General features: G+C 47.0%; 2 protein-coding genes across 2 annotated transcripts; both read right to left on the bottom strand.

Annotated features, from left to right (window-relative positions):
* Positions 1-9,013: 9,013 nt before the first annotated feature.
* Positions 9,014-16,273, bottom strand: PtA15_7A271 (uncharacterized protein; the record flags this gene model as incomplete). The annotated part of the gene is made up of 7 exons (XM_053170861.1): positions 9,014-9,018; positions 11,491-12,036; positions 12,130-13,090; positions 13,169-13,518; positions 13,602-14,569; positions 14,650-16,105; positions 16,168-16,273. The coding sequence occupies 7 exons, from the start codon at positions 16,271-16,273 to the stop codon at positions 9,014-9,016; spliced, it is 4,392 nt and encodes a 1,463-aa protein (XP_053022100.1).
* Positions 16,274-18,762: 2,489 nt separating this feature from the next.
* On the bottom strand, positions 18,763-20,475 carry PtA15_7A270 (uncharacterized protein; the record flags this gene model as incomplete). Its single annotated transcript, XM_053170860.1, has 6 exons — positions 18,763-18,773; positions 18,865-19,545; positions 19,609-19,830; positions 19,952-19,975; positions 20,057-20,197; positions 20,289-20,475. 6 exons carry the CDS (start codon positions 20,473-20,475, stop codon positions 18,763-18,765), a joined length of 1,266 nt encoding a protein of 421 aa, XP_053022099.1.
* Between the last annotated feature and the right edge of the window lie 4,598 nt (positions 20,476-25,073).

The raw sequence follows: 25,073 nt of genomic DNA, 5'->3' as shown, positions 1-25,073 counted from the left end.
GCACTTATGGTTGGAGGGCCGACTGCGTTGGCTTTGGAAAAGGGATTTGGTTTCGCTATTGGGATCAATACTGTTTTCTGTGTTTTGAGTGTGACTGATCTGTGTATCCAATCTTTGAACGGATTTTTGCGAGTCACGGCTGGGCCTGATATAGTTCAAATGGGATCTTACCGTAGTGGTAATCCGAGTAGACTGAAGAGAGGGTGGTTGAGAGGGGCTTTGGGGAGTCGCAGAGAATGTTGCCATTTCCACAAGACCCGAGCAATATGACCAGTACTTGACCGACTTGAAAAGATCAACCAACTGCAAGCTCAGAAGAACAAAAAAGAGAAGAGGACCCCTGATCAGCAAGGTGGAAGAAGCTCACAAAGCAGATTTTAGATGAAAGACAGATCAATCAATCAGGATAGAAAAGAGACCAACCAGAAGACCGGAGATGTGTGTCTGGGTTGATTGATCAATCAATCAGGAAAAATTTCAGCCGTGCAGTTGATAATGAGAGAAACGGTTGTTGTGTCAGTTGGAGAGGCGGGTCGGGGTGGTTTTGGTTGTTTGAGCAGAAGAGGGATTGCCGGTTGTTTTTTGAGGGTTGAACACCAATAGGCCCCAATCCAATCAGCTTGAAAGACTGTATTGTATTGGAAGGGCCAATACAGCCAGCCAAAATACTGTGTACTGTATTGCCTGCACCAATTACACAGGGCTGTCAATATTATGTATTGTGACGGGGCCCAATAAGATACTGGGACGGGATATTGAGTATTATTTCAGGGCAATACCTGTCACAGATTGGTTTCGCCATTGCCCTGACTCATCCAAAGTCCCTTGCAGTGGAGGTCACAGGTATATGCTTGACCTCCCCATCCCTCCGGGTCAACAAGAGTAAGCGCCCTTGTTGACAAAGAGGAATCCCACGTGGTCAAAAGCTATATACAACAACTTTGACTGGGAGGAATCCCTCCCAGTCGATAATGTTACCGGGAGGAGGGGAGGAGTCCCTCCCGGTCAACTGCCATATTGAGCAGTTGACTGGGAGGAGGGGAGTAGTCCCTCCCGGTTGACTGCCATATTGAGCAGTTGACTGGGAGGAGGGGAGGAGTCCCTCCCGGTTGACTGCCATATCAAGCAGTCCCTCCCGGTCAACTGCCATATCAAGCAGTTGGCTGGGAGGAGTCCCTCCCGACCGGGATTCCTCCCGGTGGAATGCTGTGTATGGCAGTCAACCGGGAGGGACTCCTCCCAGTCAACTGTGAGGGACTCCTCCCAGTCAACTGTGAGGGACTCCTCCCAGTCAACTGTGAGGGACTCCTCCCAGTCAGCTGTGAGGGACTCCTCCCAGTTGACTGCAAGGGACTCCTCCCAGTTGACTGCAAGGGACTCCTCCCAGTTGACTGCAAGGGACTACTCCCAGTTGACTGCAAGGGACTCCTCCCAGTCGACTGCTTGATATGGCAGTCGACTGGGAGGGACTTCTCCCCTCCTCCCAGTTGACTGCTTGATATGGCAGTTGACCGGGAGGGACTCCTCCCAGTCGACTGCTGTGTATGGCAGTCAAACAGGAGGGACTCCTCCCAGTAATGTTATTGAACAGGAGGGATTCCTCCCAGTCAAAGTTGTTTTATAGCAGTAGACTGCAAGGGATTACTCCCAGTAAACTGTTGTATCATGTTGTGGACTGGTCTCCCTTGCAGTTAACATGGGCCCCAAGTATGACCTTGTTGACCACAAGGCATTCCTCCTAGTTGACATAGGCACTTATTCTTGTTGATGGGGAGGAATCCTTCCCAAGGCTGGTCAACAAGGAGTAAACACCCTTGTTGATGATCAATGAGCACCAGTACTGTGCAGGTGTTGAGCAGATGGCTCAGGGACCCTAGGCAGATGCAAAGACTGTGTGCCAAGTCCAACACTGAGCTACAGTCTTAAACCATACTCACTATCTTCTTTTGATGCTGAGCTACTCCGTGATATATCATGGAATGAACATGGATGAACTTAGGGCCTGTACCATATGGCATGAAAATTGAAATTTTCCAAATTTATTTGCCTCAAAATTTCTTGGGACAAAAACTGAGCCTGGCCAAAATGTAGGCTTGAGCCCAAATGTGAAGAATTTCAACATTTGAACCCTCCGCTAGTTTTCAATTTTTGTGTACAGGGCAAAAAAAGTTGAAATTTTTCAAAATTGGGGCCCATGGTACAGGCCCTTACAGTCTCACCCTGGATTGCGCATGTCAACTGACAGCAACTGCTTGATTTTTTTTCAGTGCCAGTGCGGAGGTATAATTTTTTTTATTTTCCGTCATTTTTTGTGAAATTAAAATTCCGACTGCCATTCTGGATAGCGGAATTAGTTTTCCGACTCCCAGAATGCGCTCGGGTTGAAATTTGGTCCCGCGGACTGGGGAGGGACGTCCTGAGGTGGTCCGCGCAACGTAAACAACTTTTGGGAGTCAATTAATTAATTTATGGGAGCCTATTTTTCAACTCCCAATGTAAATTAGAGCCAAAAAGGTTCAGCAACTCATGTGGGAGATTGGTTTTAAAAAGTTACCAACCAAAATGCCTAATTCTCTACTGCCGCGGGGTGGACATAGCGCGTAAGTCCCTCCTTTGGAGGTTGCTTTGCTCCCCCAAGGAGGCAATTAGCCAAGTTAGAGGCCAAACCTTCCAACAACCTGGCACGAGTTGGATTGGTTTGCTTGAAAGGCCAGATTGCTACCAACCACTTCACCTGCAGCACAACCTCTCCAGCTTTGCGACGTTACCACCTGCTATCACCAAACACAAACGAAATCGACATGCCGGCCCAAAAGACCTTGTTTGCTTTGATCTTAGTTATCTCGGCGCTTGCTGGACTTGCGTCGGCCGCCCCAACCCCCGACACTCCCAACGATACAGATGTAGGCCCTCTTAACAGGCCAGGCGTCGCCGCCCATGTCTCCAAGCCCCTTGCGCATCCAAAACTGACCAGAATTCCTAATTTTCAGGCTAAGCACCATGCCGTGAATTAATGGAAACCAAGCCGGTGGACCTTTGAGGACAGCAGAAGTGCTGTGAGCAATGCAAACGGCACGGAAGTGGACTTAGGTGGAGGCACACCTGCGGACGACCGAGTGGAGGAATGGATTGAATTTTAATTATTAATGAATTAAACAATGATGAATGAGAAGGAAACATGAAGACTATAATACCAACCTTTGAGGACAGCAGAAGTGCTGTGAGCAATGCGAACGGCACGGAAGTGGACTTAGGTGGAGGCACACCTGACAACAATGAACACAATAGTGAGATGAGGAATAATACACAGGAATGAGAGAAATGAGTAGAGGCATACCTGCAGACGACCGAGTGGAGGAATGGATTGAATGTTAATGATTAATGAATTAAACAATGATGAATAAGGTACAACGGTGTGGAAGAGAGTTGAACTAAGTACATCAGTGTTAGGTTTCGAGTATCATTAACTAGGTTTCAGTCCGCAGCGGGATGCTCCGGCGGCCGTGTCGATATGGGCCTCAATCCCCCTCTCTCATTGCCGGTGGATTTTGAGATCGGCAATGACCTTCAGGTGCTTTTGTCTTCCGAGTGCCTTTGTGCACATGTCAGCCTTCATTCTTTGATTTGGTACGTAGTTGATGTGAATGAAGCCCGTATTGTGAATTTCGCGAAGCCAGTGATATATGATGTCAATGTGTTTTGACCGTTGTTGGAAGATTGGATTAGTTGCAAGTGCAATAGCGCTTTGATTGTCAACATGTATTTCAAATTGTTTGTCTGGTTTTACCGATAAGCTTGTGAATAGATATTTTAGCCAGACTGATTCTTGAACCCCTTCAAAGAGCGCGTGATATTCAGCTTCGGTGGTTGACATCAAAACTGTTTGCTGTTTTTTAGAACGCCAGGAAAGTAGATTTCCACCAAGCAGTGTGACGTAACCAGAGTATGAACGGCGATCGTCTGTGCAGTTGGCAAAGTCTTCATCAGTGTAGACTGATATGTCATTGAGATTTTCGGTGCCTTCAAGAAGGATTCCATGAGATTTGGTCCCCGCTAAGTACCGGAGGAGGTGCTGAACTGCCTTCCAGTGTGCGATGCCGGGTTTTTCCAAGTGTTGTGATAATTGTGACACCGTAAAGGAGATGCCAGGACGGGTCAAAACTGAGAGGTAGTTGAGGAGGCCAAGCGCCTCACAATAGTTGATCTTGAGTTGAAGAAAAGCCTGATGCTCCTGATCCAAACATTTGACAAGCCGTGTGTTTTGGACCATTGGAGTTGATGCCGTGCAACAGTCTGCAAAACCATAATTGTCCAGAATCTATTGTGTGTAGACCTCTTGGCTTAGTAGAATACTGGAGGTCAATGGTCTAGTCAATTTGATACCCAGGATATGTGAGGCTTCTCCTAGATCTTCCATGTGGAATTTCGCCGAAATGAGTTTCTTGAAGCGGTTGATGTCATGGCTTATTATGATCATGTCATCAACATAGACGTGCACAAAGCATTCCCAGCCCTTGACCAGGGATGTGAAGAGACAAGGATCGGCGGGACATGGTTTGAAGTTGATTGAGATAAAGAAAGCTTTTAATTCCGCGTACCAGACCCTCGGAGCCTGTTTCAGGCCGTAGATGGCTTTGTGGAGTTTAAGGCAGTAGCCTTTAGGAACTTCAAGGCCCGGCGGAGGGCGAAGATATACGGACTCTTGCAATTTGCCGTTAAGAAAGGCATTTTTAGCGTCCATTTGATGGATAGAATAGCCACAAGATAAACCAACTATCAAGGCTGCTCTCAGGCTGGTAGACCTGCCGGTTGGGGCGTAAGTGAATCCGTATCCATCCTTTTGCTGAGATCCTTGAGCGCAAAGTCGAGCTTTGAATTTTACGACAACACCTTCAGAATCTCTTTTCTTGCGAAATACCCAGACGGTGCCTAGCAGCGACTCATCGCCAGGCATGATCTCGAGGGATCAGACTTTGAGGTCTTTCATAGCTGAGAGCTCTGATTCAACGGTATGGAGCTCCGCTTGGTGCTAGGCCGGCGGCAGCGCTGGGAGGGGAATGGTGTCAAGTGACTGCCCTCACGGATGGTCCGGATGAGTCGTAGGGATTCGAATTGATAGCTGGGGGGGGGAAGTGGTTTTGATTTGTTTCGCCGGGGTTTGGATCCTCGGCGGCGGTTGGTTTTGTTGATAGGATTCTTGATGGTTGCAAGGGACTCAGGGATCAGGACTCTTCGGACTCGGATTCGGAAAAAAAAAGATCAATAGATTGATAACCCCTGACTTGGATCAGAACAGGTGCTATGGCCTCCCATCCTCCAAGTTCGCCGGGAACTTGGATTCCTGGAGGCCTTTCACAAGCATGTCATCCTCTCCTCGCGCGCCGTGCGCGCGCACACACCAAAGACAACAGAAAAGAAGAAAAGAAACACAACACAAAAATGAAGCAGAAAACAGACAAATATGTGAGACATGATAAATGAAAGAGTGAGAGAAGAAAATAATCCAGAAATAAGAAACCTGACAGAGAGGAAAAGAGAGGGAAACAGAACCAGAAGAAACAAAACAAGCAAATCAAAATAACAAAATAAACCCACAGATAATCTGTGTTAGGACCAAGAAATGTGAAAATAAGTGAGTGGGAAAGGGGGAAGAAAGAGGATCTGAGAGAAATTAAGGAAATCTTGAGGGTTGGAACTTGAAGCTTGAGTCATCTTGAGAGCTGATCTTGAGGATTGAAAATGAACTTGGCTACCATTTTGACCACCACAACGGCCTGTGTCCAAGAGGATGCTTCCAATGAAAGCATTGCTTCCCGGTGAGTTTTGGGAATGTCGGAAGCAGCAAGAGCCATTGCCAAGTTGGCCCTACGCTTGGTGTGCAGAATGTGCGAGGGATTGATGTCAGAACTAATGTTCTTTGGAGCAATGTTTGACGTTAGGAGTATGTCATAGCCAGGACGAGGAAGAGCTGCCGATGTTGGTGAGTCAGACGCTGAAGTGATTGCATTCAATGACGGCTGGGGATCAATCCTGTGATTTGAGTTTCTTTCATTGAAGAAAGACGTGGCATCAATGAGGGAAGAGTCAGGAACCAGTTCGTCCTCGGCAGATCTCCAGTCAAGTACGTCCTGCATTGAGTCAGACAATTGGGAAAGTTTGTCGGAGGGCGAATCAATGATTTCGTCAAATTCCGATGGGGTGAGAGGATCAAATTGGAATGACGGATCAGCTGGGGAGAAGGTGGAGACTCCTGGGAAGTCTGTCACGTTGAAGGTTACGTCGTGACAGTGCTCCACTTTCCCCCCTGGGAGGAGGAAGCGCCAGTTGTGCGTCCCCAGCTGATAACCAACGAGCAGACCTTTCTTTGCTGTGTCTCCGAACTTGCCGTCGCGGAGCTGCTTGGGGATGTTGTTGTAGGCTTGACATCCGAAAGGTTTTAGGCGTGACACATTGAAGGGTGATCCAAACCACTTGTTGTGGGGAGTGTCCCATTTCAGTTTGCACATGGGGGTGATGTTTTCAAGAAGGACTGCTGTGGAGACCGCTTCCGCCCAGTATTCCGACGGTAGTTTTGCTTGCTTGAGGAGGCATCGAGCTTTTTCGGAGGTGGATTGGTTTCCTTGTTCGGCAACAGAGTTCTGTTGAGGAGTGTAAGGAGCTGTTACTTGGAACGTAATGCCTTTATCTCTCAGAAAATCGAGAAATTCGTTTGAGTTGAACTCCTCCCCCGTCAAATATAACAGTTTTGATGGTGGTGTAATGATGATTGGTGACTTCATTATAGTATTGCAGAAAAAATGAAAAAGTCTTGGATTTCTTAGAAAGTAGGTACACGTGACGATATCGGGTGTAGTAATCAGTGATTTTGAAATAATATTCCTTGCCGCCGAATGATTTTGGGTTGATTCGAGCGCTGAGGTCCATAAAGACGTACTCAAGCGGCCGAGTAGCTTCAGGAAGTGATCCGGGAAAGGGTAGCCAATGAGATTTGGATAGTGAGCACGCCTCGCAGTTGATCTTTGAGGCACAGATCCCAGGAAAAATTTTCTTTAGAGCCTTGAGGTTGCAGTGGCCTGCGGATCTGTGAAGTGAGTCAATGTCAGTTGAGATAGCTTGCTTGGCGAGAACAGTGGGAGACTGACCTTGAGAACCAGTGGCTAGCTTGATGTTGCAAACTCCGCCGATGATTGCGGCTGACAAGATTGTTGCGTTGTTTCGGACTAGATTGAATGTAGTAGGTCCTGTCCTGGAAACGTCACAGCCTTCCATAGCTTATGAGTGTACCAGCTAGGTCGGGTACGTGGAGAGCTTTCAGTTTGAGCGAGGAGCCGTTGTTGGCAATAATAGCTACATAGCCTTCTCCAGTCGATTCGAGGGTGTTTCCGTTGGCTAGTGAGATGAGGGTGGATCTTGGTTGATAGTCGGAGAATTGTGAGCAATCGCTGAACATATGGTGACTTGCGCCACTGTCCAGAAAGCAGACGTCGTTGGATTTGACTGCCCCGAGAGCTTGACGGATGCAAAGTAATCCGCTGCTAGTGGTGCTGACGGAGGAAGATTCCTTGTTGTCGTGAGGAGTTGTCGAAGTTGCTGCGTTGGCTGCCGGCTTCTTTTTCTTGAGTTGAAGACACTTGGAGGCTGAATGTTTGGTCTTTGGATTGTGATAACCAGGAGAACAGACTGGCCAGGAGGGAGCCTTTCCAGACGATGCGGAAGGGGGTTTTCTGGTTGATGATGCTGCAAGGGCTGATTCCTGCTTGATGACTGGAGCTGTGGATGAAGATGAAATTGGTGCTTGATCTTGTTGTTTGCCTTCTAGTAGATCTTGAAGAATGTCGAGAGTGAGAGGACACTTGGTGATGAGGATGTCTCTAAGGTTAAGTGACAAGGGAAGTCGAGAAAGCAGAAATTCGGACATCCACGTTTCATGGAGAGTAAATTCTACAGGAGCTTTTACAATTTTGACTCTGACTGCTTCGATGCTGCTGAGACGATCATTGAGGTCGGTGAGGAAGCCAGCGACGTCATCGCGTTTGAACGTGATCAAGAAGATCTTGTACCACCTTGGCTTGGTTGTCACCTGTCTTCGCTTCAAAGTGCGCTTCGATGAGGAGCCAGATATCTCTAGGATCATTCTCGTTAGCGGGTTTGACAAACTGAGTGCAATACTTGGTCCCGAGATAGAGAGATAGGATTCCGGCGGCTTTTCCCATCTCTTTGCTGTGAGTGAGTGCGGCAGAGGCATCGGTAGGTGCGGCAATTGTGCTGTCAATGTACATTTTGAGACCTTGTACTTGAAGATACGCCTTAATCTGTCCCTTCCAGGTAGAGAATGGGACATTGTCAAGGGATTGCAGGGCACTCTTGTGTTCAGACATGATGAAGATCTCGTTCTGTCGTTGTTTGTGGTAGGTCCGGTTACGCTTCTGGGCTCATAACCTAATGGAAACCAAGCCGGTGGACCTTTGAGGACAGCAGAAGTGCTGTGAGCAACGCGAACGGCACGGAAGTGGACTTAGGTGGAGGCACACCTTTGAGGACAGCAGAAGTGCTGTGAGCAACGCGAACGGCACGGAAGTGGACTTAGGTGTAGGCACACCTGACAACAATGAACACAATAGTGAGATGAGGAAGAATACACAGGAATGAGAGAAATGAGTAGAGGCATACCTGCGGACGACCGAGTGGAGGAATGGATTGAATGTTAATGATTAATGAATTAAACAATGATGAATAAGGTACAACGGTGTGGAAGAGAGTTGAACTAAGTACATCAGTGTTAGGTTTCGAGTATCATTAACTAGGTTTCAGTCCGCAGCGGGATGCTCCGGCGGCCGTGTCGATATGTGCCTCAATATGAATCAGCTCCAGTGCGGAGATAAGCCACCTCCCAATAAGCGAAGTGAGGAAACTCCTCCTGAAGTACGCCATCTCTTCAATGACACCCTAGGCGTCGCCGCGCATGTCTCCAGGTCCTTCATGCCAACCCGAGACTTACCAGAATTTCATATTTTCAGGCTAAGCCCCATGCCGTGAATCAGCTTGCCTGTGGCGGTGATGCCAACGCCGCCGCTCCCACCACCAACCCTTAGACCCCTGTGATCCCTAGCAGCCTCCAAGAGAGTGCTCCTCAGATCCCACAATTCAGTCTCAGAAACAGTCACATTGTGTATATTCACGATGTACCACAATATTTCCTGTTTATCTATTCCTCTCTTTATGTTTCCCATGATCTGTCTGAAGAAGTTGTAAATTGGTTTCAACACAAGTTATTTATTTATCCTTCAGAGGATGTCTCATATTTTACTTGAGTCGCTCAAGGGACCCTGAGAGAGAGAGAAAAAAAAAGAGTGCTGTTGGAGGAAACCAGCCATGGGGCACCGAACCGAAGTTTACACGCCTTCGAACTTCAATAAACCGTCTCATCCATTCCATGCCTAATCAAGCTGCGAATGACCTCTTCGTTTTCTCTTTCCAAGATTTATATGCCTGAAACCTTTGCTTCGATCTTATCCCGAGAGTCTTTTTGGGGTGCCGCCGGCTTAATGAGAAAGAGATTGCCGGGGTTCTTCGATTCCAATGGCGAGCCCAGCTCAATCAGCTTTAAGGGCCTTTTTAATTGTTGTACATACTTTATTTGACGAGTAGGAGGGCGATCTTTAGATAAATGTCCAAACTTAGTACAGTTGTAGCAGCGCGCTTTGATAGCGTGCACAGGGGCTTGTCCGGAAAACTGGTAGATGATGTTGATTGGTCGGCGATGATGGTGAGAAGGGAAGTCCATGTAGCCGGAGCTGGGAGCGCGCCTTAGCCTTAGGGAGGCTGGACCTCTGCGATGTTTCCTGCTCCTGGCCGATCCGGGCGAGTTATAAAGACTGGCACAAGTCGTCCAGCGTCTCGCATTTGTCGCCAAGAATCGTGTTTCGGAGATGGTCGGGAAGTGAAAGGTCTTATCTTCTTTGCACATTGTACTAGCGGAAAGTCTGAGAGTTGCGGTTTCTTCGCTTAGTATGCCTCAAGAACTGCATCTCACGTCGAGCGTCATACTGTCTGCGGGTGTGATCGAAGTATTTGGTTAATTTTTGCTTGAAGGTCGGCCAGGGGATATCGGTGGTTCCTAAGTCACAGGTTAGGTTGTACCAGAAAGCCTCGGCATGATCTTGGAGACACATGACGATCGTACCCATCCAACTTTCCATTGGATGGTTAAGAGCAGTGAGGATGCACTCGATTTTTTTGATCCAAATATCTACATTGCTTTCGCCTGCAAAGTCTGGTAATTGGATGGTGATGGGTTCGACACAGGGTTGCGCCTGCTGATTCAACGTGTTAGTCAATTGCTGGACTTGTTGTTGGAGGTTGATGATCATCTCATCTCGGGTGGCATCTCGGGCCGCCTTGACCTGCGCTTCGGTCATTTGAGCATCCATTTTTTCAGTATGGTCTGGTTCAACGAGTCGCGGATTATCTAAAATTAAAATACCTTATATCTTTTTGGTTCACGGATAGCTGTTTGGAGGAAGAGAACTTGTTTTTAAAAAGGAAAAATAGGGCACACTTAACGGTTCGCAACGCCGGCCGGTGAGATTATATGAGTAAGGAAGTTTTGTTGGAGCGGGGTTTGTGTTGGGGTGGTTTAAAGAACACGCATGCAAGGTTTGTTTTAAGGCTTCATAAGAATTGAGGGATATGAGTGTTCGGAATTCTCTGATCTACTAGGGTCTTATATAAAAATGAGCCACGAAATTTATCGATGATGTTCGCCGGTTTCAGTTTCAAAAGAGGAGAGAGCAACTACGAGCAAACTATTAACTGCCGTCTCATTGCAGGGAGAGAGTGGTCTATTTATAGACAGCGGGAGAACCACGAACATGCGATAAGGAAATCAGGATACATGAAAGCATGAAAGGATTGGTCTCATGGGATACCGGACTTGGAGAAGTCCAGCCCAATTGAGGGAAACTGATTTATCCCGAGAGTGGCGAGCATAGAAGATACAAGACAAGCCGGGAGCGGCATCAGCCGGGAGCGGCGCACAAAAGGGACAATAGGTGGCGAGAATTACCTCAAGTGGAAGTGGAGGACTTGGCAACAGTGGTGCACTCCCAATATGGAGTGCATTGAGCCAGCCCCATTTTGTTCTATTGTTGTTTTTCTCTTTTGTCCTCCAGACATCAACATCACTGTTTCCTTAACCTCAGAGCTTATGTGGTTGTTGCAGGTATGCATCTCTTCTAGACAAGGTTAGCACAGCCTGCAGTGTCCCCCTTTGGGCCTTTCCGCGCTTGTTCAGTCATGCCCGCCGAGCGATTCATTAACCTGCCGAGTGAGTGTACTTGGACACAAAAATGGATGCCGGGTATGCCGGTTACTAAGCACAAAAAGAGACAAGGAAAAGAGACATATGTCACAAGGAGAGGGAACAGACAGAGAGAAAGAGTGAGAGTAAGAGAGAAGGGAAAGGCAGAGAGGACTAAGAAGAGTTCTGACTTCCTCTGCGATTAGAAGTAAGCGCAGCCAGCCGTTCATTGAGCGGGATCTTCCGGGGCTCGTTCGAGGCCTGAGCGTTCATCTCTGGAGCAGCCGTGCCACCATTTGGGGCCGACACTTCCTCAGGTGTAGTAGCAGCAGCGGCGGTATCGGTAGATGTCTCGGCGGGTGTCTCAGTGGATGTCTCGGCAGGTGCATCGGCGGATATCTCGGCGGGTATCTCAGTGGATGTCTCGACGGGTGCATCGGCGGATGTTTCGTCGGGTGTCTCGGTGGATGCCTCGGTGGATGCCTCGGTGAATGCCTCGGTGGATATCTCGGTGGATGCCTCGGCGGATGTCTCGGCAGGTGCATCGGCTGGTGCATCGGCTGGTGTCTCGACTGGTGCGTCGGCGGTTTTCTCGCCGGGTGTATCGGCCGGTGTCTTGGTGGATGTCTCGACGAGTGCATCGGCAGGTGCATCGGCGCCCGCATCATTCTCATCCCCCGCCTCCGCCGGCACGGCCACAGACCCCACCGCGTCAACCACCGGCGACCCTTCTTCTTCTTCTTCAACATCAGCAACAGCAACAGCAACAACAACAGGCGCCGCAGCGGACCCACAGTTGGCCTCAGAAGACACAGATGCCGACCCCCTACGCTTCGACGCCAGTGCAGCGAGCCGTTCACTGAGCGAGATCTTGCGCGGCTCGGGCGTCGTTACTGAGGGGGCCATTTCTGTGGATTCTGTGTTGTTAACCAGGGGTGGGTCTTCTGGAGGTGCAGCCGCGGCGGCGGGTATCTCGGTGGATGTATCGACGAGTGCATCGGCCCCCGCGTCATCCTCAGCCGCCGCCGCAACGCCTGCAGACCCAGCCGGATCTACCGGCGGGCCTTCCTCTTCTTCAGGAACAGCGACGGGCGACCTTACGGCTGGGTTGTTAGCCTCGGAAGATACGGATGCCGACGCCCTGCGACTAGAAGCGAGCGCCGCGAGCCGTTCAGAGAGCGAGATCTTGCGCGGCTCGGTCGTCGATACTTCTGCTTTCATCTCTGGTGCTGGCGATATAACTTGTGGAGAAATAGTCGTGCCGGGATCGATGGGGGTAGCAGCGGATCCTTCAGCCTCGGTGTCCACGACTACAGTGCCCGCGGGAGACAGCGCACCGGCCGACGGGGGTTGGTCGTCAGCAGCGACAGGCGATGGGATGGCGGCAGCAGCGTTGACGACTTCGGATACCAAGGACGGCGGGGGCTCGACGGCGCGTCCTCTGGGAGATAGGAACCTGAACTTATTGCGGAAGCTGGTACTTCGTTCGGTCAAGGGGGAGGGGGGGAGAGGGCACTCAGTGGCATCGGGACTCTTCTTCGCATCACTTCCACTCTCCTTAGTCGACGCCCCCCCCGTCTCGTTCGCGAAAAACCGCGTCTGAACAAGCGCTTCCAAAGCTTTTCCTTGGGCTTGACACGCGTCAGAGGCGTTCAACTCGGCCAACTTCGTCGAGAAGTGTTGCGCATCCCGTAGCACGCGCTGTTTTGCCGCGACAGACTTCAGGTCTACGCGGCTAAACTCGTCGTGCAGGACGCCGTGGATGGCCCCGAACACTTGCGATAAGATGTCCTACAGAAAGCGAAGAGAAAAGATGAATTAGATGTGCGAAGTTCAACGGCGAGTAGCGTGTAGATCGGAGGGTCTGACCTGGAGAGTGGAAGATGAGAGATATCGACCAAGGACGCGATGCAGAGTGCCGACTTCTTTAAGCAAGCTTTCGAGATACGGATTAGGATTGGGAGGTTGCTCGGTCGACTTGTTATCATCAGCCTTCTCCCAGTCGATGTTCTGCAACGTCTGTTGATGGACGGCGAGTCGTTCAGCCATGATCGAGACCAGCTTCGCATGCACCTCGTTCTGATGCTCCTGGTAATCGCGCTTCAGTTTATCGAAATCGACGAGCATCACCGCTTGTTTCATGTTCAGATGTCGGCGCAGACATTCGCGGATGTATGGGATCAGACTGATCATCGTCGACAGCGTCTGTGACGCAAGAGCTAAATAAACAGAAAATACACCCGAGCAAAAAACAGTCAGCATTTGGTTATTTCTCCACGAGTTGAATAAAAAAAAGACTTACCGAGATGTTTGGCGGTGATGTTTTTCAGCCCGGCCGACCGGATCGCCCCGGCGCCGAGGACGACCTGACAAGTCCTGGAGTTAAAAGCCTTCAAGAACTCGATGATCCTGCCCATAAGGTCGGTTGTCAAGAGCGAGCAATTGACGACGACCTGCACGTACTCTGCAATGGTCTTCATGGTCTGCAAGCTAGCGCCAACGGGATGATAGAGGGTACCTTCAATCTCCAGCATCTTGGACGATGGACCACCACCAGTAGTAGTAGTAGTAGCGTTGTCTTCACCAAGCCGGGGTGAGGACTGGTTCCGATTGATGACCAGTGATGCTGGGTCTTCCATTGCACTCCTAATGATCGAGTTGACAGTCTCTTGGATCTGGCGGGGCACCTCGACCGGGCTCCATTGTTCCTGCTCGACGATCCTCGCACTTTGTGTGATTTTCTCCTGGTGGAAGCTTTGGAGGAACGCCTTGGCCTGGTTAACCATGACCCCTCTGAGGGCGATGATCATCCGTCGACTGATCGTCTCGCATTCGACCACAAATCGCCAGCTCGAATCGAAGATCCCGAAGAATTCGCTAAAGCTCAGCTGGGCATGCACTTCCGTTCTCACGCCGATCACTTTCGCAAACCGCGCATTCGCTAGCTCGGCTGATGCTTGAACCACTTCGACCAGCTTTAGAGTAACTGCCTCGACATCGATCACCGATACCGTGCTTGATTGATCGGCTTCAGCAATCGGCTCCAGATCGGATGAATTATTTGTAGTCCCTGAATTCGACCCTGAAGGTGGATCTTCTGGGTGCGTTGCTGGGCTACTTCGGTCTTTGAATTCTTCGGTTAGTTCGAGTAGTGCTTGTGATTGAGTGTCGACCAGTTCGATGCATCCTAGCAGATCCCGATACGTTGTTTCAGCTATCTTCAAAAACGCATCGTGTTTGAGAGCCTTGAGGTTGCGGGCCAAACTCATTCTAAAACCCTACCACGAGGTTTGAGGTGCGTTAGCGCAATCGACAATGAACATATCCAGAGAGAGAGGCAAAACACGTACGTCTTGTCAGACAGCGCATTCCGTTTTTCTTTTGAGCTGAACTGTGAAATATCAGATGAATCATCCCTATCATCCAGATCGCCCTCGATCACGTCGGATAGAGCGTTCTTGACGATTTCTCTGATTTGTTTGACCACGCCTTCTCTCCAAGCAGCCAAAGCTTTGTCTATCCCGCCCGCCCTGATCAGTCCATCAAGCGTAGAGCGGACCCGTTCTTTCAGTCTTTCTCGGGCCAGGCCTTTCAGTTGATCATGCGTTTGTGATCCATCTGACACCAGGGGGCTGGATGAAGGAGATTTGCGCGGTTGATCTGGGTGGTGATGACTTGCGAATTCCGCAAGATGAGTTTTGAGGTCATGAGAGAGAATCGAGCTCAATTCAGCCACCAAGGCTTTCGAGATCGTGCTACGAAAGACCGAGAGGCGTTTGGGGAGAGCTGCGAGGGCTTTGATCTTGCTTAGCCGGAGCTTGATCGGCCGAGCGGGTGATGGGGCGAAAGACTGGGTGTTGGAATCAACAGGGTTAAGTGGCAATGGTGGTGAAAGCAGAGTGGAAGAATGCCATAGCTGTTCTAATTCTTGGATGAGCCCCAGTGCTGATTGCCACTCGCCACTCTGGATGAGTTGCTCTATTCCGTGTACGGTTTGCCAGACATCGTTGAGTTTGGTGAGGGCTAGTTCGATGCTGGTGATATTCCTACGCCGGATGCCAAATCTGATGATTTGTAAGGCTTTGTCAGAGACGGTCAGTTTGAGTTGATCGAGTTGGTTTTTGAGAGATTCGATCTGGGCCACCGAGGATGAAGTCTGTGCGTGTAGGGATTGGAGGTTGCCGAGGGCAGAGAAGAAGTCTGAACTGCGCAGGCTGATTTCCTGGACTAGATGGAGTTCGACCAGATCAAGATAGTGAGACAGTTTGTCGAGCAGGATGTGGTCGGTGGTCAGATCAGGCTTGGTAGATGATGTGCTAGGCTTGGGATGAGTTTCTGATTTGGTGGGGCTGGTTGGTATTGTTGATGACTGAGGAGGCTGTTGTTGGGTGAGCAGGTCGAATGTGAGAGGATCGTTGAGGGAGAATTTCTGATCGAAGAAGACATCTGGGACGGAGGAGAGTGCGGGGAGGGTGAGCGGTTGTGAGGGTGATTGGCTGGTTTGATCGATGGGATGAGTTGAGTGGATATTTGTCTGCTGCCAGCGCTCGTATTGAACCTGGACCTGTTCGAGATAGGAGTCGAAGTCTGAGAGTGGGATGGCTGGGGGACGTGAGAGCTTGATGGGTGAGGGGGCCGATCGCTTGTTGGATGGGGCGAGTACGGAGTGCTGCTGGGTGTAGGGTAGTTTGACGAATGAGGATAGTGGGGGCGGTTTGAGGTTGATGGGGATTGATGAGCGGATGGCGTTGAGTGCAGTGAGGGTGATATTCTGGGATGAGACCTGGTTCATGACGGTTGAGATGGCTGTTGGGGAGTTTGTTAGTATGGGTTATTGGGATCGGATGGGGGATGGGATGGCTGCTTACGGTAGTTTGGCTGGTAGTGTGCATCTGGTCTGAGTCTCAGTGCTTCGTTCTGCTTGCTGCTGCTGTTCGCGCGTGGGTTGGGGTTGCCTGGTGGGGGTGTTGCCATCGTCGTTGTTCGTGGTTGGTGGCTGGTTTTTGTTTTGGTTTTCGTTTTCGGGATGGTCAACAGCAGATTGAGAGATTGTGGATGTATGCTCCGATCGATCGACTTGTGAACTCCGGGTGACCAGTGACGAGTGACGAGTGACGTCAGAGTCTCCGCTCAGACCAATTCTCATGCCAGTGACACCCAAGTGACACCCTCCAATATGCTACCTGTCTCAGAAGTATAAAAAAAAGTGAAAGATGGTGGTGCAAGGCTTGTTTTATAAGCTGGTAAATAAAAAACCCTGTATTCTCTCGGCCCCCAGTGTGAGGGGCCCCCTATTACTCTTACTTCTTGAATGGCTATGAATAAACTCAAGAGAGAGTATTGCCTATGTTCAGATGTAATAATGGTAGTTTATCCTTGAAGAGGAATAAACTCTTGAAGTGGATTGAGTTGAGAAAGCTTTAAGATACGATTTCTTTTGGATAATGATAATGATGAAAACAAAAATATCGCGATGAGGAAAAAGAAAGAAGAGGGGAGAAAGGAAACAATCTCTAATAACTATCCTCGAAAGAAAATTACATGCGCATAACAAACAATATAATAAAATAAGAACGTAACAATCAAAATTAATAAGTCAAAACGGCATACAAAACCACCTAGCGTCGTAACATCAGCCAAATGAATGAAAAACGTTACACCCAGGCTCAAACATGCTTGTTGAAACTTCCTCCCTCTGGTTGGCACAATCCAACAAGTGTTTTGCCAATCTGGCCAGTAAAATCCAAGTACTGCAAGTGCAAGTGTTTTGGCAGTCTGCATGAGGAGGAGGGGTAATTGGGTAAGTTGGTCCCAACCAGGCTTCTCTAGTAGAGAACTTCCACTGAAGCTATTGATAGGTATGTTCAAGTAGTTTTTTTTCTTCTTCAAAATTGGCAGGCAGGAAATTCAGGACTTTATAGAGCAGAATCACATTTTTAAACAAGTTGATGGAAACTTGAAGAGAAGAAACCTTTCAATCAAGATTCAAATGTAAAAAAGAAAAAAAGACAGGAACTCAGGCAAAAGATTGACTTGAAATTTGGTTAACATTAGGACAAAACATGCTAATCATACAAACTAAGAGATATTAAAATAAGCAAGAGACACAGAAAGAGAAGTAAAGAGGCAGGAGATAAACTGTTGTATTGGTTGTTATGAGTTGATAATGATATTCAATTAAATTAGCTATTATTCTTTGTTTGAATAAAGAGAAGTTGAGGCTACCAAGCAAAAAATATTGAGCTGAGTAAATTTGACTAGAAAATAGTCTTAATGAGGAGCTTATGGGAATGATTCATATGTCAGCTATGTATGTACTGTTACCCATGAATCTATTTTCAAGGTATCAGACTTCTTGTAGAGATATTCTTCTACTTTTTCTGAAAGACTATTTCTGTGATACACTAATTGGTTATCCCATGGGAATAGAGATACTGATTTGAAGTCCGGAAGAATTGAGGTCTTGTAGAGATCAATTTTTTTAGAAAATTCTTCCTCTCTCAATCGGATCAAAAATCCAAAGAGTTCTTCATCATCTCTGAAAAGGAAGTGCCATTTGAAATAGTTCCTTTGCTTGTAAAGATTTCCAAAGATATAGACGGCAAGCTGTGTCATAACCAATTCTTCCTTTGTTACATATGTGAAGCCATCCAATATATCAATTGAGTTTTGAATACGAAAAAGTTTTCTGTTTAGATCTTTGGAAAGGAAGAACTGTGACAGTAACTTATCTATTTGAAAGACTCCTGGCATGTTATATTGAATCTTGTTAATGTTCTTTCCCCTGGTCTGGGAAGAAATTAAAGCAGAAAAGAATCTTTCAAATACTATCTGCTCCTTCATCATCACTTCTCCAGTAACTTCACATCCAAGAGCTTCAACAATTGAAAAATGAAACACCAAGAGATGATGTATTAACCTATCCAGTTTTCCTGGAAATTCATTTTGATGGGTGAATATATAGGTATTCAATTGATTGCTTAGCGGGAATTTCCTGCCTAAACTTGTGAGATATTCTATAATAATCCTCAAAGTTTCAGAACTTCCTGACCTAGAAAATTGCTGCGGAATCTCATCATTTGGTTTCATCTTTGATAAGAAAGCCCATTGGTTTTCACTTTTTTCTCCCAGAAGAAACATTTCTTCATTTCCGAATTGAACACGTTCAATTTGGGGTTTCAAAGCAATTTTTTTTATAAAACGTTGGAAATCAAAATGTACCTTTCTAGGAAGGAGATTCATGTATCTGAGATCTTTCTCCTCACCACTCGCCAAGGGTATAATGACATCATGAGTCATTTGGTGTGGCCTTTTATCCCACCTATGGCCAACCTTTGATAGTGTGATTGGAAAGTATTTATCTATTTTATAAAGATACATCCACTTTTTACGAAACCTGGTTTTATAGTAAGATCCTATGAAATAAACGGCCGCTTCCATCATCAATGATTCTCTTTCTAGAACTAAGATTGGTCTTTTGGTTATGTTTTCCCAAGATGTTTCGTAGAAAAAACCGTCTTCCTTGAAGTGAAGAGCTCGCATGGTTTTTTCATAAACCAATTTACCCTGAGACCCAAAGGTTGAGGGATCCTCACGAGACTTCAACATGAACAGTATAAACGATCGGATTAATTTTTTTTGTTCTTCAATGTAACGCGCGCCTGAAGAAGGTTGAACGCCCAATGTTTCCAAATTTCTGCAATTCAAGGCCCACATTGCCACCATGAATTGTTTCCCCTGTTTTTGCAATGAGAATTTTCCTTGAGGGTCTTGGTATAGCTCAATTCTTTGATGGCTTTTATGCTTCGGAATGCATGCAGCCATCAAAGTTAGTACGAATGGATCGATGTGTTCTTTCACCTCATTCGCTACAGCTTTGTAAAGCTTCTCCGTGATGATCGGAATCCAAGCCCATACCAGTGGGTTCATATCGTCCACCTGAAACGTTGCGAGAGAGTTTGCTTTTTCCGATCGAACAAGATTGGATGGACTGCCGAGACCGGCTTGTCGAGAGGAACCAACTCGCTCGCTGGAGTTAATCGGCACATTTTTACACTCATAACCCCTAATTGGCAAAGGTTTGACAACCCCATGGTGTTCAGGCACATTGAATCCGTTGCTTCCTGAGACTCCTTCTGACTTGACTGTGATTGGCTTTTTAACACTTGGGGGATTATAATTCTCCAATGCGTTTTTCTTCCCATTTCTTTGGGGGTTTCCCGGCTGTAGATGGTTTTGACCTATCGCTTGGAGAGTAAAAGAATATCAGGAAGCTGAACCCTCTTGGATCAAGACTAATTTTTGCTTACCATCAATTTCCTCTTTTGGAAATCGGGGAAGAGGGAAAAGATAATATGGGTCATCTTTTCGGCCCGGTGAACGCAGTCCTACATTCAGACTCAAATCCAGATCCAGCTTCGCTTTTTTTGAGTTTGACTGATCGATTCCACTTGCTTCTTTCAAGTCATGACTTGAGGAGGAAGTGTATGCTGCATTTCCGCTCCTGTTACCATCTCCCAATACAGGATGTCCTGGAAAATGTGACGTCTCAGTCCGCTATATCTAAGTTCGAAGCACAGAAGACTAGACACACTCATAAGAAGATCCAGTTTCACTTCACGGTTTTGACCATTCCCTTTCAATGTTACAAACCTATCAGATTTTGAACATTATAGCCTATAGGTCGAGAAAAAGAGATATATGATTTACATTTTATTTGGCCAGCGGGAGATCCTGCCAGCGGAGAACTGGACGAACATGCCAGATCATTTCCCCGCTCCGGCAAACCTAAGGAAAGATTCAATGCCAAATCGGATTGCTTTGAACCTTGATGATCCATTCCAACATCTTGATCAAAGTTGTGCTCTACATTATCAAATTTCCTTTTGGCGGCATGGTCTGGACATTTGGTTAATGTCCGTTGTTTTGATCCGTCAACTTCTGAATCATCCGTTACATCCTAAGCTTCAAACGGGCGAAGTAGACTGACCGACAAAATCCATCGTTTGACTCTGAGGAACCCCTTGTGATATTTCCATTGGGTCCATTAATGGATGTGAACTGCTGCTTGGTGCCAGCGGATCATTTGAAAAAGTGCGAAACCGGTGAGCCATGGACGCATGGCTAGAGGCCAGTCCCAGACTCAACTCATCTGATGGCTCTTCTTTGATTGACATTGCAAATGACGTTGGTGATGCTGAGAGGAAGCGGAAGTAAGGCCATATTATGAGCACAAATCTCACCAAAAAAAACATTGTTGAAGCGCAGAAGACGGGTTCAGATTTTCAGATGGTGGCAAAGAGTCACACAAGTCTGTCCTTTTTATGCTGTTATTCTCTATGACAAACCTATCTAATCCCAGTATTATAAAGTATCAATACCAAACTTTCATTTCTTTGTTTCCCTGGATGATAAAACTGGGTAAAACGGGAGACTCCAGTCAAGGAACCGCTGAGACATGTCATGAATAACATTCATCTGCTACCACCATGATCATTTGCCCTTACTTTTGTGTAAGTTTACAGCTGGTGTATGATTTTTTTAATTGAATACAAATTTTCTGCTTCTGTACAACTTGAAAGGCCACTGATTTGCTTTTGGATGTCACAACTAAGGTTCTGATCTGGACTCCGAAGATCTGGCAATACACAACCAGATACCGGGTTGGTTTGGGTCACGGGATGGGTCCAGAGATACAGGGATCAGTGGGTATCATTGTCTGGTTGAACATGCTTTCTGCAAGTCTTGACTGGAGTGACCATTTGGTTAGTGTCAGCCTTAGAGCCAGCACAACTGACCTAAAGTCTGCCTTTTATGCACTTTTGCACCTAAATCTTCATCTTAAGAGCTACCTTTGTTTTGACTTCAGATTCTGTTTCCTCATGCAATTTTAACCCTAGTTACAACTCACCACTTCTTTGTAACTCTACTCCTTCCCTGAGTTCTTGGGTTATGGCACGCATGCACAGCTGTGATGTGGCAGCGCTACCAGGCGCGCCAACCACTTGTACATATGTAATTATGTAAGCAAACTCTGAAGGTTTTCAAATTCAGGATCCCCCATGCCTGAGGAGGATCTAGGGATGCCAATCGGGCGGGCTTGGGGCGCCCGTGGGCCAGCCCGAGTTGGGCCGACTTTTTATCGGGCGGGCCAGGCCGGGTCATTTTCTGCCAAATGGCTGCCCGCCCCAAACCCGTTCAGCTCCCGGGCAGGTCACGGGCCCCAGCCAAAAATTTGAAAATTTGAAAATATTTATTTTTTTCTTCAGGGTGGTGTGCAGATAAACAAAATAAAAGAATATACTTATTAGCCTCATAGGCATAAAAAAAAGAAATACATGTAGTGAATCATTCCTTGCGAGCTTGCTTGTGTGCCTTGGACCAATCTTGAGTGCAGATGAACGCCTCAACAGAATCCTTGCTTAAGCGCATTGCTTTGGGGTTGCCCAGTGTTAGAAGCCGCCATGTCCACTTTGACCAGCAAAAATGGTGACTGATTTGACTGTGTGATAGTCGAACCGGTGGGAAACCAGCTGGCAATCGGGATGGTGACCGGCTCCGGTCCGGAGTTGAACTACATCCTGGCACTGGTCACAACTGCCCCCCCCCCCCCCGGGGCGGGGACCGGGGAAGCCCATCGGGCGCCCAACAGGCTGCCCGCGCCGGCCCGATTTCTCTCACGGGTCTGCCAGGCCGGGCTGACATCCGTATTTTCTATGAAAAGGCGGCCCACACCCGGCCCAAACCCGGCCGGGTTTGGGCGGCCTGTTGGCAAGCCCGCCCAATTGGCATCCCTAGGAGGATCCACAGACTTCAGCATACTAGAACCACACCCCAGAGACACCCAGGATCACTAACCAGAGGCCAATTCACTCCCAGTATCACCACAGGATATTGAAATTAAGTACCCTATTTCACTGAACTTGTTTATCTCATAGGAAACACTGTTGCTCTTCACTTCTCTCTCTCTTTCTCTCTTCCTCTCTTCAAACATCAAAATATCTATAGGTTATCTCTTGTTAAGACCTTAAGAACCAGAGCAGAGAAGTAACCCTACTTCTGATTCCCACCACTGTTTCCTTGGTGTGAGTGGAGAATGTTGCACTCCTTCAGCACATTTGGAAGCCTAATTTTCCAGGTAGAGCTTGGCCCATATTAAATCATAACATAACAAATCTCTTTTCTCTCTCTCTACTGCTTGTATTCCTTTATCCCAAGAAATTCAATTGGTGTACCCCCAAATTCCTTGTGTCCTGCTGTCACATAAGAGACTCAGGCTCACAGTTAGACTGATGGGACAGAGGCTGGGATGTGTTGTGGTGTGGTGAAGGAGAATTCCAAGCTGGATGTAGAGAAGGTCACTTCAAAACCACTGCAGTTATCCGCTATCCACTGGCGGGTACCCACCAAGGCTGGCAGGTACCTGACAGTGTATGCAGATTTCTGAGATCCTGGGTAAAATCCAGCGGATACCTGGGTATATGGCTGGGTATTCAATCACCCTAGGGTATGTGAGCTGCAGCTGTGCAACACACAATCTCTGCACTGGCTTACCCTTGGCCCCAAAACCCTTGCTCCCCCTTCACATGACACAAGGGGTGCCTGGGAGGCTTTGTGAATCACAGTGCACACACCGTAAGCAGCTGGCAAAAAGCAGAGCTTGCTGTGCTGATGTTTTATTCCAGCGCAACTGTGCACTGCTATTCAAGATTCTCTGGACTCTGGAAGAGGCCCCCAGCACACCTTTCTGGAAAATAATTGTTATGTATACCCCGTCAATCACCGGAGTGTTGTTAATCAGAATCTAAAACACTAAATCCGCCACTTTGCCTGAGAATTCTGCAGCGTCATGTGGTGCATGGGCTCCAGGCAGCTTCAGACCAAATGGTCTTGCTATCTGTATGTACTAGCAGAGATAAGGACTGGTTATTATCCAGTTTTGAGTCTTGTTCACAATGGTATCCTCTATTATGTTTCTTATTAAATTAAATATTTTGTGTCTTGATCTTGTTTTGAGGGGCGGGTATCTGCAGATGCCCGCCAAGGCCAGCGGGTATCCATCCGCCTTTGGATGAGGATGTGGATGTGGATGTTGGGGATTGGCAAAAATATGTGGAAGGTATCCAAACACGTGCAGGTACCCAGATGTGAAGTGACAATCTCTAGCTGGATGTGTAAGAGCCATTGTAATTGGATCTTGGGACTTGGACAGAGTCTGACTACAGATTGAGGGATACAAGACACATCTAAGGAGATGTGGAGTATCCGGGATTCAATATGTATATGTATGATATCCAGTAATATCTGGAATTGAAAAAATATGACCCCATAGTAGGGTTAGATTATGAATATTTGGGGTGAATCCATAGGTATGCCTTTAACCTCCCCTAACCCAATACAATCTGATAGGATCTGGTATAGGTACTGTATAGGATTGGGGAACACTATACATGATTCCAAAATATAATGTATTTCATTGGGTACCTCAATACAATATTCTCCAAAACCAAGGGATTGGAGTGCTCCAGTCCAAAGATTGCCTGGTCTCTTCCTCTGAGCTATTTCCCAATAAAATTACATGGATTGTATTAGTTGCAGTGTTGGTGGAGGCCTAGTAGTTGTGGTTACCGATACCCAGCTCGTGTGAGTTTATCTGTAGATAATGGTGAAGAACACCTACATAGCAATTCTAGTAACATGATTTTACTATTTTGTATGACTTTCTGCGTAGTCATGGCCTGTGCTGAACCTTTGAGTGTCAATATCTCCTAAAATAACAGAGCTAGCCGGGTGGTTAAAGTGGGTGACTGGGGTTAAATTTGTATTTAAATTAGGGTGTAAGATGAGGGTTTAAAATTTTTGTTGCATGCAACATATGTTTTCAAAGAAAATCACATGACCCTAACCCAACCCAACCCAACTTGTAAATTTTTTGGGTTGGGTTTCATTTTTGAACTCTGTTTTAGTATTAGGCTGTTGAATTGAATGTATACCTAGCAAAAGTTGAGCTAGATTTTCTTTGACATTTGCTTTAGATTTTGACAGTGTGCCAGGTTGAGAACCATGTTAACACATCAATCTTCTTGTTTGGACATATGTCTACAATGAAACATTTTCTGCTTTTGGTTTCAAACAAGCAGTGTGGGGGGCAAGGAAAATTATTTAGGAATTCAATGGTATTTCTTTGTGTTCAAGCATCCATCACTCATTAGGGGGGTTCACAATAAAATTTTATTCAAGCATTCATCACTCTGCACACAACGCTGAAACCAATCCGATACATGTATTGGTATTTATTGATATTGGATCAGTTTTGTTTCCAATACATTGTATCTGTATTGGATCTGCAAACCAATACAATCCAGATGCATTGAGATACGTGGATTGGGTCCCCGATCCAATCCAATATTCAATAAATTGCTCGGGTGGGCCATTGGATTTTGTCCGAATGGCCCAGAAAAGAAAGAGAAAAAAATCAATACAATACCATCATATCGTATCTGTTTGTCAATACGATACATGGTATCAAATTCTTGTGTATTGAAAAAACAATATGATCCATGGTATTGCCAATACCTGTCTCGGATCGGATCAGTTTCAGCGTTGCTGCACATCATATCTGTTTTTGTCAGTGATGGGTCATTCAGTTCATTTCCATTGATTAAAATAAATATAACTATCAGTTATGGTCACAACAAAATAAAGAACAAAGATTTGATGGAAAGGCTTATGTATCCTTGAACAAATAAGAAGTCTGCAAACAATGCTTTCTCAT

Source organism: Puccinia triticina, chromosome 7A, assembly GCF_026914185.1.
Source record: "Puccinia triticina chromosome 7A, complete sequence".
Lineage (NCBI taxonomy): Eukaryota > Fungi > Basidiomycota > Pucciniomycetes > Pucciniales > Pucciniaceae > Puccinia > Puccinia triticina.
This window is presented reverse-complemented; position numbering and strand designations above follow the sequence as displayed.